Source organism: Rissa tridactyla, chromosome 4, assembly GCF_028500815.1.
Source record: "Rissa tridactyla isolate bRisTri1 chromosome 4, bRisTri1.patW.cur.20221130, whole genome shotgun sequence".
NCBI lineage: Eukaryota > Metazoa > Chordata > Aves > Charadriiformes > Laridae > Rissa > Rissa tridactyla.
In genome coordinates, this window is record NC_071469.1 from 72,669,193 (window position 1) to 72,685,072 (window position 15,880).

General features: G+C 60.8%; 1 protein-coding gene across 4 annotated transcripts; it reads left to right on the forward strand.

Moving 5' to 3' along the window:
- The first annotated feature begins 1,499 nt into the window (after positions 1-1,499).
- TPPP3 (tubulin polymerization promoting protein family member 3) lies at positions 1,500-8,526 on the forward strand. 4 transcript variants are annotated; one of them, XM_054201463.1, is made up of 4 exons: positions 1,500-1,647; positions 5,951-6,142; positions 7,236-7,389; positions 7,608-8,526. In XM_054201463.1, exons 1-4 carry the CDS (start codon positions 1,586-1,588, stop codon positions 7,794-7,796), a joined length of 597 nt encoding a protein of 198 aa, XP_054057438.1. In that variant the 5' UTR covers positions 1,500-1,585; the 3' UTR covers positions 7,797-8,526. The 4 variants fall into 4 exon arrangements, with proteins under 4 accessions (XP_054057438.1, XP_054057437.1, XP_054057440.1 ...); XM_054201462.1 differs by lacking the exon at positions 1,500-1,647 and adding an exon at positions 3,287-3,305; XM_054201465.1 differs by lacking the exon at positions 1,500-1,647 and adding an exon at positions 3,529-3,659.
- Positions 8,527-15,880: the final 7,354 nt, after the last annotated feature.

Consider the following 15,880-nt stretch of genomic DNA (forward strand, 5'->3'; position numbering starts at 1 on the left):
CGGCTGTCTTCAGCTGAGACATGGAATATTTTTTTCCACTACATCAAGTGTTGGAAGAGGCAGAATAAATCCAGGCTGCAAAACGTACAATGCCGTGTCCATGCCTTGGGGCAGCTGGATGCTGAGGGAAGAGCCAGGCCCCAGCAGGACGGGCTCCTACCCCTGCTGGCATTGGACTCCGATCTCCTGGACCTCTCCGGTGGCAGGCAGAATCGTGTGTGCAGCTTGGCATTTGATTTTGGCTGGGTTTTGTGTTTTCACCACAACTGCGTTAACGAGGACCGTTGGAGGCGCATATTGGGAACCCAAGAGTGAAAATGGTGAGATGGAGATGGAGCTCCTGAGAGAACTGCTCTCTGCCCCAGATCGGTTCCCAGCAAGGCTGAACCTTCACAAGGGCAGCAGACTGTCTCAGCTGAGCTGCTTCATGCCAGGAGGACGTTCTGCAGATGCCACTTGGTAGTACGCACATGCCCTCGGGACCTTTGGGTGCTGCGTGTGGTACCCCACAAAGCTGTGGAAGTTTTCCATGGGAGGGAGCAGGATGGTCGCAGCAGGGGCAGGCACAGCCCGAGTTCACTCCTTCTGCACCTCAGTTCTGTCCTTTTGGGACCCTGATGCTAATACCCTGCGGGTTCAGGAGCCGAGGAGTCCATTAGAGTACCGCTGCAGAGGCCAGCGTGTGGGCAGAGTGGTCCTGGCCACCACAGCAGAGGATGGCAGTGATCGCGAGCTACAGCCCGAGACCATCAGAGAGGTCAGTAAGACCTCAGAGACCATCAGTAAGGTGACAGGAGAACTCCTGATGCCTTCAGCTCCCCATCGCTGCAGAAACATTGAGGTCCGCTGTCCCCAAGCACCTTCTCCAGCACTAAATAAAAAGGTTTTTTTACCAAGGCATGAACTCTCCCATCGGCAGGAGGCAGCGCCCTGGACTGGCCATTCCCACCACGAGCCGCTGCGGGTTTTTATCAGGAACAAGCAGTGCATCCGCAGGATGGTGACGGCTTTACGAAGTCCTCTGAAACCATAAATCCCGGTCCCTGGCCACTCGCCAGCGGCTCTGCGAGGCCTCGCAGCACGATCCTGTCTCTGCCGTGGCGTGGGCCGTGCGCCCTGCTTTTGCTTTCATCTTTGGGCGTGACTCAAGTTCCTTAATTTTCTCTTCGAAGTCGAGGGGACCCTCCTTTGGGAAAAGATTTTTTGGTGAGTCTGTTCCTGGGCTCTGCTTTCGAATGCGTCCTGAGAGCATCTCAAGGGGCTGCCTGGAATTGCAGGGGGGGAGAGGGAAGCTCCTGCCAGAGGAGAGGGCATTTTCCCCCTCCTCTCTGCCCTGCGCCCTGCATCGCACCCAGCACCTCAGCTCAAGCGGCCGATCTCCCTCGCACGCCGCTTGTCAGCCGCCGCTAAGCCCTGTTAATGCCCTTGTGGACGCGCTGTTGCTGGGGTGACCGTATACATATTGCGCAACCTCCGAAACACTTCCCTCTGTTTTGTAGCAACTCGAGCTAGAGAAGCAGCCTTCCCTCATAACCTCATCCCACCCCAGATGCGGCTGAGCCAGCGAACTCGTTCCTGAAACAAGATGACTCCGGGGAGCCTGCGCTGCCCGGCCCTGGGGGAGGCGAGAGGCAAAGAGGACGGAAGGTGAGCGAGGAGGGTGCTCCGGGGTTGGGCTCGTGCTTTAGTGCAAGCTCTGAGCTGCACCCCGGAGCAGTCACAGCACTCTAGGACTGGCGTGGTCCTAGAAGGGACAAGCCCGGCATCCAAAGCCATGCCGTGGTGACACTGAGCTGTGAGCCTCGGTGTATCCCGGGTAAGCGCTGGAGTTACGCAGCTCGTTGAGTTCCCCGGGGCAGGAGACAGCCTGGGAACATCCTGACCTTTATTGGAAATCACAAGAAGGGAAAGGTCCCCGGGGGGAGCTGAGCACTAAGCCGTGTCCACGCTCCTCCACCACATCACAGGACCTGTGCAACCTCGGCCTCAGCTCCTGCCCGTGCCATGGGCTCCAGACCAAGTCACGGCCTCCTCCCGGGCTTCCTTTTCCGGGCTGCATGAGGAACAGCAGGAGCCGGCCAAGGACGGTGCTCCATCCCATCAGGGCTGTCATGGTGACAACAAATGCACAACAAACCCCAGCCCTTAGGAACCGAAACCTGACCTGCTCAACCTGACCCCGTGGGGCAACTGGCCAGCCCTGGCTCGGTGCCCACCGCTCGCCCGCCCGCCGCTTCCCCTGTGCCGCTTTTTGGCTCTTTGGGCTCTGCAGCTCCCGGGATGGGCTGGAGCTCCGGCAGAAGAGCTGCCGACGTGCCCAGCTCCAGCTCCTGCCTGCTGCCAGCTCGGTGAATCTGGGCTCTCTCTTGTGCTGCCAAGCCCTGCCGGAGCTGCTGCGGGCTGGATGCTCCAGCTGGCGTTACCCGGGCTCCTCTCGGAGCTGTTGGCTGGAAGCAGAGCCAAAGACACCTGCTTCGGTGGGGAGCTGCAGGGCAAGCTAGGGATGAGGCTCTACCTTCAGCAAGGCTTCACCGCCCTCCTCAATATGGCAGCCCCAATGATTGCCCTCTCCTTCAAGCAGAGAGCAGGCGAACGGATCTTCTCCGCTTTCTGTGGGGTGGGACAACAGCCTTCTTGTCCCCGGCCTGTGTGGAGGCTGGTTTAAATTCCCACTGTAACCTACTTTGGAACCTGCTTTTATATCCTATGAAGAGCTGGAAGCTGAGTCCTCCTGGTGCCACCTCCTCTGTGAAGCGCCCAGGCTCTCTGGCCGTGGCTGAGCTCTACCAGGACAAGCCAGATGGAGGAGAAACGCTCATTGGTGAGGTCTGCCCAGAGTCTGGCATCAGGCTGGCCCAGCCCTACTAGATGAGCCTCCACACCTGTCCTGCCTACCCTTGACTGTCCCCTTCGGGATGTCCTTGCCACCAGGCAGCCATGGGTTGCCACCCTGCCTCTGGCTGGGCTGGGAAACAGCAGCTCCTGCCAATGGAGGGGTCACAAGGCTGGTTGGGGGACACAAAAAAGTGGAGTCCTTCATGTGGCTGTGACCATCTGGGGCCACCCAAAGTGGCCAGGTGCTGTGGCATGTCCTCTGACACCAGCCCTGGCACTCACCTCCGAGGCGGGAGGTAAAGGTGGGGATCCCAAATCACGGACTCGCAGAGTTGGCTGGTGGTCACCTCTGGAAGTCCACGGACCCTGCTCCAAGCCAGGATCGGTATGAGCGGGCTGCTCAGGGCTTTGTCCAGTCAAGAGCTGGCAGCAAGATCCCAGCAGAGGACATGTGCCCCTCAGCCGAGAAGGTGAGATTGTCATGGGGGCCATACCCCAAAGCAAAGGGCTCTGGGTGCAAGAGGAGACCCATTTCCCCTGGGGCAGCTCGGCCACGGGGACACCTGTGTTTGTCCTTGCCCTGCACAGGAACCAGGGCAGACAGAGACCGCAGGGTGCCAAAGGTGTTTTTTGAGCTGCTGCCCACTTCCCCAAGCTGATGATTTACCTGCAGGACCCCGTGTGGCAGCAGCGAACCACACGCTGCGTCCCCTCGGTGTGAAGAACTGGTGATGCTGGGGCTGGCCGGGCAGGAGGACAGGGAGTGCCAGGGGAGCGCCGAGGCTGGAGCAGGCGCTGGGCAAACAGCCGAGGTGGGGCCATGAGTAAGTGATGTGGGTTGCATCGGGACTCCATGGCAACCACAATATTTGGGCATTGCTTCAGCCCGCGGCACCCACAAAGAGCCCCACGTGTGGTCGGGCTCTGGGTGAGGGAAGGCAGCTGCCACGATGGGCAGCTTCTAGGGTGTCCCACCGAGCTGTGCAGAAGGGACCGGCTCTCGCTGTGGTGCCCATTACGCCAGGACGGTCACCGTTCATCCCCGCAGCCTGGGCAATGATCTTTGGTCCATGGTGTCCCCCACCAAGAACGGATGGTTCCTCTGTCGAGGGTTATGCTGGCCACGTGGGGCAGGGGACAGGGCTGCAGGGCAGAGCACAGCGGGGCTGGCGGTGGCAGGGTGGTGGAAGAACCTCATGGGGTGATGGAGGAGCCTTATGGGGCAGAGGAAAGACCTTGTAGGGTGATGGTGGGGCCTCGTGGGGTGATGGAGGGACCTTGTGTGTTGCTGGTAGGGCCCCGTGGGCTCATGGAGGAGCTTCCTGAGGTGGTGGAGGGGCTTCCTGGGGTGACGGAGGGACCCTGGGGGGAGATGGAGGGACCCTGTGGGGTGCCGGCAGGGCCTCATGGGCTGGTGGTGGGGTCTTCGTGGGGTGATGGAGGGGCTTCGTGGGGTGGTGGAGGGGCTTCCTGGCGTGATGGAGGGGCTTCCTGGTGTGGAGGAAAAACCTTGTGGGTTGATGGTGGGGCCTTGTGGGTTGCCAGTACGGTCTCATGGTGTGATGGAGGGGCTTCGTGGGATGGGGGAGTGGCTTTGGGGGTGATGGCGGGGCTTCCTGGGGTGATGGTGGGGATTCCTGGGGTGATGGAGGGGCTTCGTGGGGTGGTACGGGGGCTTCCTGTGGTGGCAGAGGGCGTCCCGGAGCCGTCCATGCCGGCTGCCCGGGCTCCGTCTCGGCGCCCCGGGCGCTCGCCGGCCGTGGGGCGGCCCGGGGAGGGGTGGGGGGGGCGGGAGGGGGCGGCCCGGAGCCCCGTGCGGGCGCGGCCGGCGGCCCCTCCCGTCGCCATGGCGGCGCCTTAAACAGGCGGCGGCGGCCGCCCCCCCCGCCTCAGAGCGCGGCGCCGGGAGGTGAGTGACCGACCCGAGCGCGGCCGCGGCCGAGCCGGGACCCCCACGCCCCCCCCACCGGCCCGGGGCGCGGCGGCAGCGGGACCCCCCGGACCCCCGACCCCCGGCTCCGGCCGCCGCCCGTCCCAGGGCCGGTGCAAGAGGGCGGGGAGTGGCGGGGGGGGACGGACGGACACCGAGGGGCTGCCGCTGCCCCGGCACCCCCCAGCCACCGGCGGCGTCCCCCGGGCGGGCTCCGTGCGGGGTGTTCCGGGGGCGCCCCGGGGGAGCCCGGGGACGGGCGGGGACCGGCGGGGACCAGCGGCTTCCCCGCCCGCCGCTCCTCCTTAGCAACGGTCGCCAGGCAACGCCGCTCCTTCCTAGTGACAGTTGCCAGGCGACGCGAGGGCCGGCGGCGCAGCATCCCAGCCCGCTGCTCCTCCGTGCCCGCTCTCCGACTGTCGCCAAGGTGCCGGGGGGGACATATCCTGACCCCCCCACCCACGCCCACCGGCCTGAACACCGGGCGAGGTTCCTGCTGTGCACCCCGGGGTGCCGGGGACCGCACCCGGGTACCGCTGGGCCCTGTCCTGGCTGAGATGCTGCGGGCGCTCAGCGCATGGCGAGGGATGCTGAGGCGGCAGGGCGAGGCTGGCCGGGCGACGGCAGGCAGGGAGCCGGGACGTGGCAGCGGCCACAGGGAGTGCAGAGGCCTCTCCACCACTTGGCATCCACTGGCGGCCGGGCACCACCGTGTTTGGCCCAGCTCCACGCAGGGGGAACGCCGGGCGCTGGCAGAGTCGGCGGGCAGGGGAGAGGTGGGGCCGGAGGCAGGCAGCGGTGCCGTTTCTCATCATCGGCGAGCAGGAGGAAGGCGGCCGCATTGCGTCATTCCCGGAGAGTGCTCCCGCGGGGACGGGGGCCGATGCGCTCACTCCTCGCCAGCCCCCGGAGCCGGCAGCCTCGCTGCTGACAGCTCTCCATCCGGAGCCTCCATCCCCCGAGACACCTCTTGGTTGTTGGCCTCGGGGCTTGTCCGAGGGTGCCGCCAGCCCTCACCCAACGCGTGCGGGGCTCTGCCAACGCCCCGCTCCTGCCGCAGCCCCCCTGCCCTCGCCAGCCCTCCTCCTGCCCTCGCGGGACCTGAGAGCAGAGCAGCTGGGCTCTGCCGGTGCTGCCAGCCAGAGCCTGGGCAGCAACGGGCCCCTCTGTCCCCCTATCCCGCAGCCCCATGGCTGGGAGCGCTGAGATGGCGTCCCTAGAAGAGAGCTTCCGCAAATTCGCCATCTACGGCGACACCAAGGCGACGGGGCAAGAAATGAACGGGAAGAACTGGGCCAAGCTGTGCAAAGACTGCAAAGTCACTGACGGCAAAAGCGTCACCAGCACCGATGTGGACATTGTCTTCTCCAAGGTGAAGTAAGTGACTCGGCTTTTTGGGGGGCCTCCACAGCTGTTCAGAGGTTGGGGATGCCCCTGCGGTGTGGGCAGGGTGGCGGTGGCCTGGGTACGGCGGTCCCCGGGGAGGTGTGGTAGCCCGGCTGCACACCCAGGCCATCCATCATGGAGCAGCGGGTGCTGCCCTGCGGCGTCTTGCCTTCGGGGATTTTTTTTGTGGCTGCTTTTGCAAGACCTGATAATAAATTACTCTAAATTTCTGGGGGTGGGAGGCTCCGATTTTGGTGCAGAGGCCGTGCCACAGCTCCCAGGCATCGAGGTGGGCCTGGCTGGTTCTGCCAGGCTCCCATCTAGCAAGAAGGTGCCGTGGGGAGCAGAGGAGGGTGCTCGGGGGTGTCCTGTGTGACGTGGCCCAGCCCATCCCTGGGCCTGGCCAGCCCGCACCTGAGCATGGCAAGGACTCTGGTCTTTGCTCCTCAGAGGTCACCTGGGGCTGCTTTCGGTGTCCCCAAAGACACGCTGACACCCGCTTGCTCCTCACCAGGGTGCAGGAGCAAGGATGGGTGGGGAGCCTGCTCCCTCTGCGCCCTCTGTCCCGGCATCGCCTTGTGCCCTGGGGGGGGCCAGGAGGGTCTGAGCACCGGGAGGCTTTTGGCGTGTCGGAGGGTGGGTCGCTGTGCTGCCTGGGAGACGAGGACCAGGTGCTCATGGGAGCGATGCTCTGTGCACGTCCTTCCGAATTTGACCAGAGAGACGGGTGCCTGCCACGGGACGGAGTGCTGGGCATCCCCAGGCAGGCTGGGAGCAGTGGGAATGGCTGCGTGTCTCCTCCAGCGCCCAAGTCCCAGGGCGCTTCCATGCAGGGGTAGAGGTTTTTAGCATCGAGGACTTTTAACATCATGTGGCTGAAAAGCTCCCGGAGCTCAGCACCAGCTGTGCCCAGCCTGACCCATTCTGCCGGCATCCCCCTGGCCGTAGCTGCATTTCGGAGGTGGGCGAGGGGCCCAAGGCTGGTGGAGGACGAAGCCGGTGTCTCCCTGATGCTGCCCATCCATCCTGCTTGGAGGCGCAACCTGAGGATGTGCTTGCGGCAGCCCGGATTTTGTGCTTGCAGAGGGAAGACAGCCCGGGTCATCAACTATGAGGAGTTCAAGAAGGCGCTGGAGGAACTGGCCCCCAAGAGATTTAAGGACAAGAGCAAAGAGGAGGCGTACGAAGCCATCTGCCAGCTGGTGGCGGGGAAGGAGCCCATTAACGTGGGCGTCACGGTGAGCGAAGAGCCCCTCGGCCGCTGGGAGAAGGAGGGACAGTCGGGAGGGGAGGACAGAGCTTCCCGGGGGACCCCATGGCCCTGGGTGTGCTGGGGACTGTGCAGGTCCCGGGGGCACGGCAGGGTCCTCAGTGGGTGTCAGGGGCTTGCGTGGTGCGAGGGAGGGAGGGGGGTAGGGCATGTTCTTGACTCCCTTTGCCTGTCCCCCCTGCGCAGAAAGCCAAGACGGTGGGGGCCGTGGAGAGGCTGACGGACACCTCCAAGTACACGGGGTCCCACAAGGAGCGCTTCGACGAGAGCGGCAAGGGCAAGGGCAAGAGCGGGCGGGAGAACATCGTGGACACCAGCGGCTACGTCAGTGCCTACAAGAATGCGGGCACCTACGACGCCAAAGTGAAAAAGTAGGGAGGGGTGCCCGTGGCGCCCACCGCCCCGGTGCCTGCGCGTCGGCCGTGGGGCCGGCGCTCACGTCAGCCCTGGGACATGCCCGCATGACGTGGGGCCCGGGAGGCTGCGCTGGGGCCAGCCCCAGGCTGGCGGGGGGTCGCCCGCCCAGCGCTGATGTGATCGGGAAGTCGCCGGGCCGCGTGCTTTGCCCCAGCGCTACGTCTGTGTCCCCCCACCCCCGTGCTGTGACTCCATCCCAGCCCCTCCTGTCCCCCCCCAGCCCCCCGCCGCCAGCAGCACCCGCCGTACTAACCGCACTGCTCCTCAGGGCTCCCCTGCCCCGCTGGCACCCAGACCTTCCCTACCTCAGCCCCGGCTTTCGGGGCACCCCCCCCGCCAGTCCCACCGGGGACGGCAGCCCGTGTTCCCTGCAGACCTCCCGGGGACCTGCCTCGACCCTGCACCAGTTACACCACAGCCACCTCCTTTCTTCCCCACTGGTGCCCTCGCCACGGGGCTGCCCGGCTTCGCCGCAGGAAGCTCCGACCCTGCGGTGCCGTTAGCGCCGGTGCCGCCGGGATGCTCCCAGCCCAGCTCCGGGACACATCCCGGGAGAGCTTGGTATTGCCTGGCCGTTGGCAAAGGTCTCCGACCCAAACCCCCCCCGTGGCCTCCCGCCGCCTTCGTGAAGCCCGAACCAAAGGACGCTGCAGACCCGCGCTGTAACCCGGATCTGCAATAAAACTCCCTCCGCACTGACGCCCCGGCTCTGGTTGTGTTCAGCGGGATTGAGCAGCGAGAGCCCCTTGGCCCGCTGGCCTAGCCGGGCGGTGGGAGACCGGGTTGGCCGTGCCGCCCCAGGGACCTGCGCCGTGGGCTCGGCGCTGGCTGCCGGTGGTTTTGGCAGCTCCTGGCTGGCCCCGAGTTGCCTCAGCAACCGCAGGCACACAAACACGAGCGCCTGGCTCCCGCTCCCGCTCTGTTTGCAACCAAACACACGAGCTCCTGGTAACGATCCCTGGGAACAGGCCGGGGCGGCGGGACAGGATGGCGGCTCCGGGATGGGGGTGACGGCTGCTGCGGGCACTGGGACGCACAAGGCTGGGTGCGGGGGCTGCCACCCCCACCCCAGACACGGGCAGAGCCTGCTGCGGCGGAGCCTGGGTGGCAGTGCCAGGCTTTCCAGCCAGATGCCCACCTCCGTGGTCGTCTGTTGGGAGCTGGGCTCCCTAAATAAGCCGCAGGGGTTATTTGGCAGGCGCCTCAGCCGCGGCGCCGGCACTGCCCACGCCAGGAGTGATGTGCCGGGGGCACGCGTGTGGGCTCGCTCCCTGCCGATGCGCAGCCCTGCACCTTCTGCATCCTCGCCACCTGCTTTGTAAAACGCAGGAGAAGGAAGAGGTCATCTTCTCCTGGGCTGGTTTCAGCCCCACCTTTAGCGAGGGTCCACCAGTAAGCGTCTACCAGTGGGAAGCAGGGGGTGAGGGCTTGGGGGGCAAAGGGGGGGCTGGCGTTAGCCCTCGGCTGGGCAGGTCAGGGTGAGCTGGTGGCTGGCTGTGCCTCTGAAGGCTCTTCCTGAGATCAAATGTTCCTCCTGTCAAAAAGTCGCTGCCGGGGAGGGGGCTTTAACCCTTCGCCGACTCCGCTGCCCAGCTGCAAAAATGAGGTGCGGAATTCCCAGGGCCGGGCTGCCCTGCAGCGCCCCGTGGTCCATGGAGGTGCCATCCGCAGCCCTGCCCTGGTGCGTGCTCGGGGGCTTTGCCAAGGAAGAAGGTTTTGTGGAGAGGTGGGCAGGCCAGGCCCCGGGGGACGCATCCCCTGCCAGTACGTGGCTCTGGTCAGGACCTGGTGGTGGAGCAAAGCGGGGCGCCCATGTCGGGGCAGCTCTGGAGGGGAGTTGTGGGTGCTGACGTGCTTTCGATCCCAGGAAATGAAGGCTGGGAAGGGGATTTCTGCCTGGTTTTAAGCTTGCACGTGGTGAGAGCAGCAGCTCCGGGGGCCTCAGCATCTCAGCTGCCCACCTAGCAGCTGCTGGACACCTATGGTTTGTGAGCCTGCAGGGAGGGCGGATGGGTCCTCACTTGGAGTTACCTCCCTAAGTTCATGCAGAAGCATGTGGAGCTGAGCTGCTACTGCTCAGGTGATGGAGCAGCCGTCAGGGCAGGTGCGGCAGGACCTCTGGCCGGACAGCCAACTCGGCCAAGCCTTGCCATCAGTGGGTTACATCCTTCTCTGAATCCTGAACAGAAGCAGCTTCTCTGCAGCCTGCGAACCCACGGTGGAGGTCAGGGGGTGGCCACCACTGCCAAACCACCCAGCCTAAAGGTGCTCCTTACCCGCTCCAGCTCCTCTTCAAGTTCTCTACCACTCGCTCCACAGCTTACACGGGAATTTCCCCTTGGACCTTCTCCTTGTTCCCAGGCAGCTCCAGTGTATGCTGTTCCCTGCATGGGGACAGGGCTGGGTGGAGAGGGTAGCAATGGCCGCACCACTCTGGCCGGGCTGGTTGGCATCATCTAGTCTGGTATCTCAGTCCTACCAAACCATCCCCAGGAGAATTCGGGCACGTAAAGACCCAACCGGGTCTAACGGTTCCAAAGTGCCTAAGATCAATCTGAACAGAAGTCACTTCTCCTGAAGCGGTGGGAACAGCTTTCTGGGAACAACGAGACGTTGGTTCGGGTCTTCACCAAAACCGGAAAACTTTCTAATTAGCAGTGTAGTGATCTCCTGGGCGGCTGCGGGCTCCCTATGTGTGTGCGAGGCTCCCCCCGTCCATCCTTGCAGAAGGGTGCGAAGGCCCTTTAGAAAAAACACATGGGGAAACTGCAGCTGTGATCTCTGTTATGGACACATCACGCAACCCCGTGCATGGTCAAAGCCCAGTGGAGACATGGCCTCACGGGGAGGTCAGTGCAAGGAACGTGGCCTTTAAATATCAGCCTTCAGGACTAATGTGGACAGGGAAACGGAGGTCCCCAGGACGGTTGGCACCGGAGCACAGGATGGACTAGAAGAAGCCAAGTTGGGGCGCTCAGCCCTCAAGAAGACTATAACCTGAAGGAACTCCCACGGGACAAGCAGCTCCGGCCATTTTCCCAGTGAAGCCTGAAGCGGTGCCACAGGCTGCTGAGACAGCAGAGACCTCCAAATATTAGTTGCAAAGCCACTTTCTGTGATGAAAAGTGACACAGCCCAAACAAAAGGGCTCGCGGCCGTCTCCCCGGCGCTAATGGCTGTGCTCTGGCCAAGCGTTTGCTCTGAGGTTGGCTCCACACCAGGTCAAGAAAGACATTTTGCAGCAGAGGAGCCGGCGGGCGGATGGTGTCTCGGCCAGTATTTATGTTGTTTGCATTCATCCAGGCCCTGGACATGAAGCTTTTTTTTACTCCTTTCCATTTGTTTCATCCCGTTGGCAGCTCTCCGGCCCGGCTCCTGCAGTGGAGGAGCACTCCAGACCTCACACCCAACCCTGCCACCGCTGGCACTCACCTGCTCCACCATTTCGGACCAGCCCAGACCCTCCTACGGGCTGATCTCCCAGCCTGCCTGAGAGACGTGCAGCCCAGAAGGCTCAGCTGAGTGGTTATGATGAATTTAGCTGTCAAATACGTTCTCTGCCCCCAAGGTCACTTCCCTAGGGAGTTTCTAAAATCATCCCAGGGTCAAGTCCGTACCGAAAGAAGTCCTTCTCCCTTTGACAGCAAGTTGTGTGCCTGGGACTTGGGATCTGGCTCCTCTGAGAGGTCATTTTTCTCTGGGCTGAGTGGCTTGTCCAGAGATACTGATGAGGACTGATCACTCTGTTCCTCAAGGACGTAGATTCATTCCTAGAAGAGTGAGACAATGGATCCTGGAGCAGAGCGTCTGCATCTTCTCTTCAGCCTGGGGGAGAGAAGGCTCTGGGGAGACCTTAGAGCAGCTTTCCAGGATCTGAAGGGGGCCTACAAGAAAGCTGGGGAGGGACTTTTTACAAGGGCATAGAGCGATAGGATGAGGGGTGATGGCTTCAAACTGGAAGAGGGGAGATTTAGGTGAGATCTGAGGCAGAAATTGTTTGCTGCGAGGGTGGTGAGCCCCTGGCCCAGGTTGCCCAGAGAAGCTGTGGCTTCCCCATCCCTGGAGGGGTTCAAGGCCAGGCTGGACGGGGCTCTGAGCAACCTGGTCTGGTGGGAGGTGTCCCTGCCCAGGGCAGGGGGTGGCACTGGGTGGGCTTTAAGGTCCCTTCCAACCCAAACCATTCTGTGATTCTATGCCAATAAGCCCAGCGGGATTTTATCCTTTCTGTCCCTGTGTAGGAGCACCAGGAAGAGCTCACAGATGTTGCTCTTCCAAAGAACTGCTCCCTCGGCGAGCATCCCTCCATGGAGCGTATCGCGCCGGGACAGTGCAGATCCTTGGTCCCAGGCCAGGCAAAACAGCTTCCCCGCCGCCTTCCTCAGTACTTTTCCATTTCACCGCTAGTCTGACGGACAACGGTCGGCGGAACACACAGCCTAGGCTGTAAATCGTGTTCAGACGAGATTCAGAGAGCAGATATCCCGGGTAGGGCGGGCAGTTTCTCAGCGATTTACATCTAAAGCTGGGGCTAGAACTTCAAATCCTCGCAGCCAGTGCCCCAAGACAGCGGTCTGACTGGGAAGGTCACACGCAAGACTTCACCGCCAGCTACGTGCTGCCAGCGCTGTGCTGGAATACTGATTCAGTGCCGTTTTAGAGGGAATTCAATTAACTAAATTACCGTCTTCCCAGCACGGCATGGTTTCAAGATAAAATTTTATTATACTGGAGTCATGCCCACCCTTTGCTAACGTCATGGCTGCGGCAGAAGTGTCAGGATGCAGGGGGGGGATAGGAGCAGGAAGATGCTGAGAAATATATTTAAAAAAAAAAAAAAAAGAAAAAAAAGCAGGGCTTAGATTCACCAGCATTAAATACAGCACGAGGTTTTGTACGCGCTAAAACCGAAGGCAGTCCATATTTAATGTCCATTTTGCTCCCGGTACAGCGGACGATGGGGGGATTGCTGTGATCTGCGGTACCGAGCGGAGCCGTGTGCTGGCGGCCCTGACACAGCTCTTTCTCGCGGGGACGATGTCTCCAGACTGGTGCGTTTTGTTGGGTTTTTGGTTTTTTTTTTTTTTGAGCTGGAAAAGATGTTTTGTGAAGAGCGTGGCTGCTCCTTTTAGCCCATTGCTGCCGCAGGAGGGTTTGTGGACACTAAAGAACCGTTACGGGAGGAATGTCTGACTTTTGGATCCTCCTAATTTTTTGGGTGTCCTGAAGAAACCAAGCTGCTGAGAAATGTCACGTGCTTTTGCGCTCAGACGGCTGGAAGCGTCGCAGTGGAGTGCTGTGATTGCAAAAGGCCAAGAAGCCTCCTCTCTCATCCTTTTCACCTGAGACACTTTTTCTAAAAGAAGCTGTTTCCTCAGACCCGGAATATTCCTGACTTTCCGCTCACCGAACTGGCCTTTTCGTACCTTGGCTTAAAAGTCCGTGACCGGTTCCAGCCTCCTGAAGCGTACAATGTGCACTAGCGATCACTGAAATAGCTCGCGCGTGTGTCAAAGCCCTGAATTCATCCATTCGCCACCGGCGCAGGGGTGTCACAAGGAATGCACACGCCTGGGTACCACCTCCTGCCGGGACAGGCGAGAGGCGTGCCCTGCCCGAGACCGGCCAGTACCCCTGGCCGTCCTGCGGAACAGCCCCTGTCTCCTGAAGCCTGGTAAATTGTTTCCCTTCCAGTCTTAGAAATTCCACCTGGGAACTCAGCTGGTCATTTTTCCAAAGCAAGTCCTCTAAAGGAAACACAGGGAGAAGGCTGAGCTCACAAATACTGCTGTGCTGAGCGTCTTTCTAACAGGCGAGGCTGCCCTGAGAGACACAAGGGGACTGTGGGATCCAGAGGCGGGAGGTTACGCTCCAAAAAAACTCTCCAGAGCAGCCTGTGAGGGGCTGTGGGACATTTTTTGTAACCCAAACTCTTTAAAAACTCAGGGCTGTTGGAGTGGCTAAATCGCATCCTGCAGTTCAGTGCCACCTTCCTGACCCTCAGGGCACAGAACGGTGTGGCCTCCGCTCCGGGGTGCGGCAGAGGAGATGCTCGACCCTCTTTGGCCACCAAACCTCTGAGTTGGCTATCTCAGATTGCACAGCGCCTGTGAGCATTGATACCGGCCACTGAGGTGTGCTGGACAAATGGGGATGGAGGTCTGGACTGCTGTTTCCTTATTACATTAGTCAACGCACGAGTCGACGAGCCGAGGCACGGTTGACACGCTGGAGGGAAGGGATGTCATCCAGAGGGACCTGGACAGGCTGGAGAGGTGGAACTGTGCAAACCTCATGAAGTTCAACCAGGCCAAGTGCAAGGTCCTGCAGGGGGTCGGGGCAATCCCAGGCACAAATACAGGTTGGGCGGAGAATGGCTGGAGAGCAGCCCTGGGGAGAAGGACTTGGGGGTGATGGTGGATGAGAAGCTCAACATGAGCCATCAACGTGCGCTTGCAGCCCAGAAAGACAAACGCATCCTGGGCTGCATCAAAAGCAGCGTGGGCAGCAGGGCGAGGGAGGGGATTCTGTCCCTCTGCTCCGCTCTGTGAGACCCCACCTGGAGTACTGCGTCCAGCTCTGGAGCCCTCAGCACAAGAAGGACACGGAGCTGTTGGAGCGGGGCCAGAGGAGGCCCCGGAGATGCTGGGAGGGCTGGAGCCCCTCTGCTGGGAGGACAGGCTGAGAGAGCTGGGGGGGTTCAGCCTGGAGAAGAGAAGGCTCCGGGGAGACCTTCCAGCCCCTGCCAGTCCCTAAAGGGGCTCCAGGAAAGCTGGGGAGGGGCTCTGGAGCAGGGAGGGGAGCCATGGGACGAGGGGGAAGGGGTTTATACTGAAAGAGGGGAGATTTAGATGAGATATTAGGAAAAAAATTTCACTGTGAGGGTGGTGAGCCCCTGGCCCAGGTTGCCCAGAGAAGCTGTGGCTGCCCCATCCCTGGAGGTGTTCAAGGCCAGGCTGGACAGGGCTTGGAGCAATGTGGTGTGGTGGGAGGTGTCCCTGCCCAGGGCAGGGGGTGGCACTGGGTGGGCTTTAAGTTCCCTTCCAACCCGAACCATTCCATGATTCTGTGATACAGAAATCTCGTTCTTCTTGTACAGTCAATCAAATCTCCCAGAGAAGGCGCGTATGGCACAGCTGGTGCTGGCACAGCGTATGGTCCCACTGCACCCGTTTTGTGAGCCTTATAACATTTACTTGACGTACCGTAGCCCATGAGGCTATCAAGGAATCCTTCCATTTTGCCCTGCCGCACTTGGGTGTTTGCTTTCTCGCCATACGATAACTAGAAGCAGCAGCCCGCTCCGTCTCCTGTAACGTAGAAGCTGACACCCGGCTCTCCTCCAGCCGCTGCATCAGATAACCCATTTGTGCTGAGACAGGATAAAAGAAAAGAAAAAAAAATAATAAAATCCCCCAAATCACAAAGGGTCCCAACCGTTAAGAGAAATGAAACACTTTTCTACCATTTTGCCGGTGCCTGGTAAGTCCCCGGGATCTTCTCCCCCGGTGCTGGCGAGGCCTCTGAGGAGCGATAGGTGACGATGAGCGTACGGCGGTGTGAGTTTGAGCGAACCCTTACGTCACTGCTTTGAAGGATCTGTTTGAACCGCGCTTCTAAAGAAAACAGGGGTTTTCAAAGCATTCCTGCATAGGTGTGCAAAAAAAAAAAAACAAAAAAAAACCCCACAAAAAACCTAAACAAACAGTAAAATCCGAAACACAAAAAAGATATTCAGGCATTTTTTGGCAGGGAGCTCCGGTGATGTCAGAAAACAAATCTAAACAGAAATGTTTCTATGGAATATTTTTTTTCCTTTTTTTTTTTTTTTTTTTGGAGACCTAATTGAAAACAGGTTTTTCACTTTGGATTTAAACATTTCCCTGCAGCATCTGCAACGCTATCCCTACTTTAGGCATTTATTTTGGCCTCCAGGAGCAGAGGAGGGGAGAACCCAGCACCCTCCTGCTCCTGTTATTGGCACGGGTTCAGCCAGCGGTCTGGGCAAAATCACGCAACCCAGTTCTCCTGGGGTTTTTAGCCAG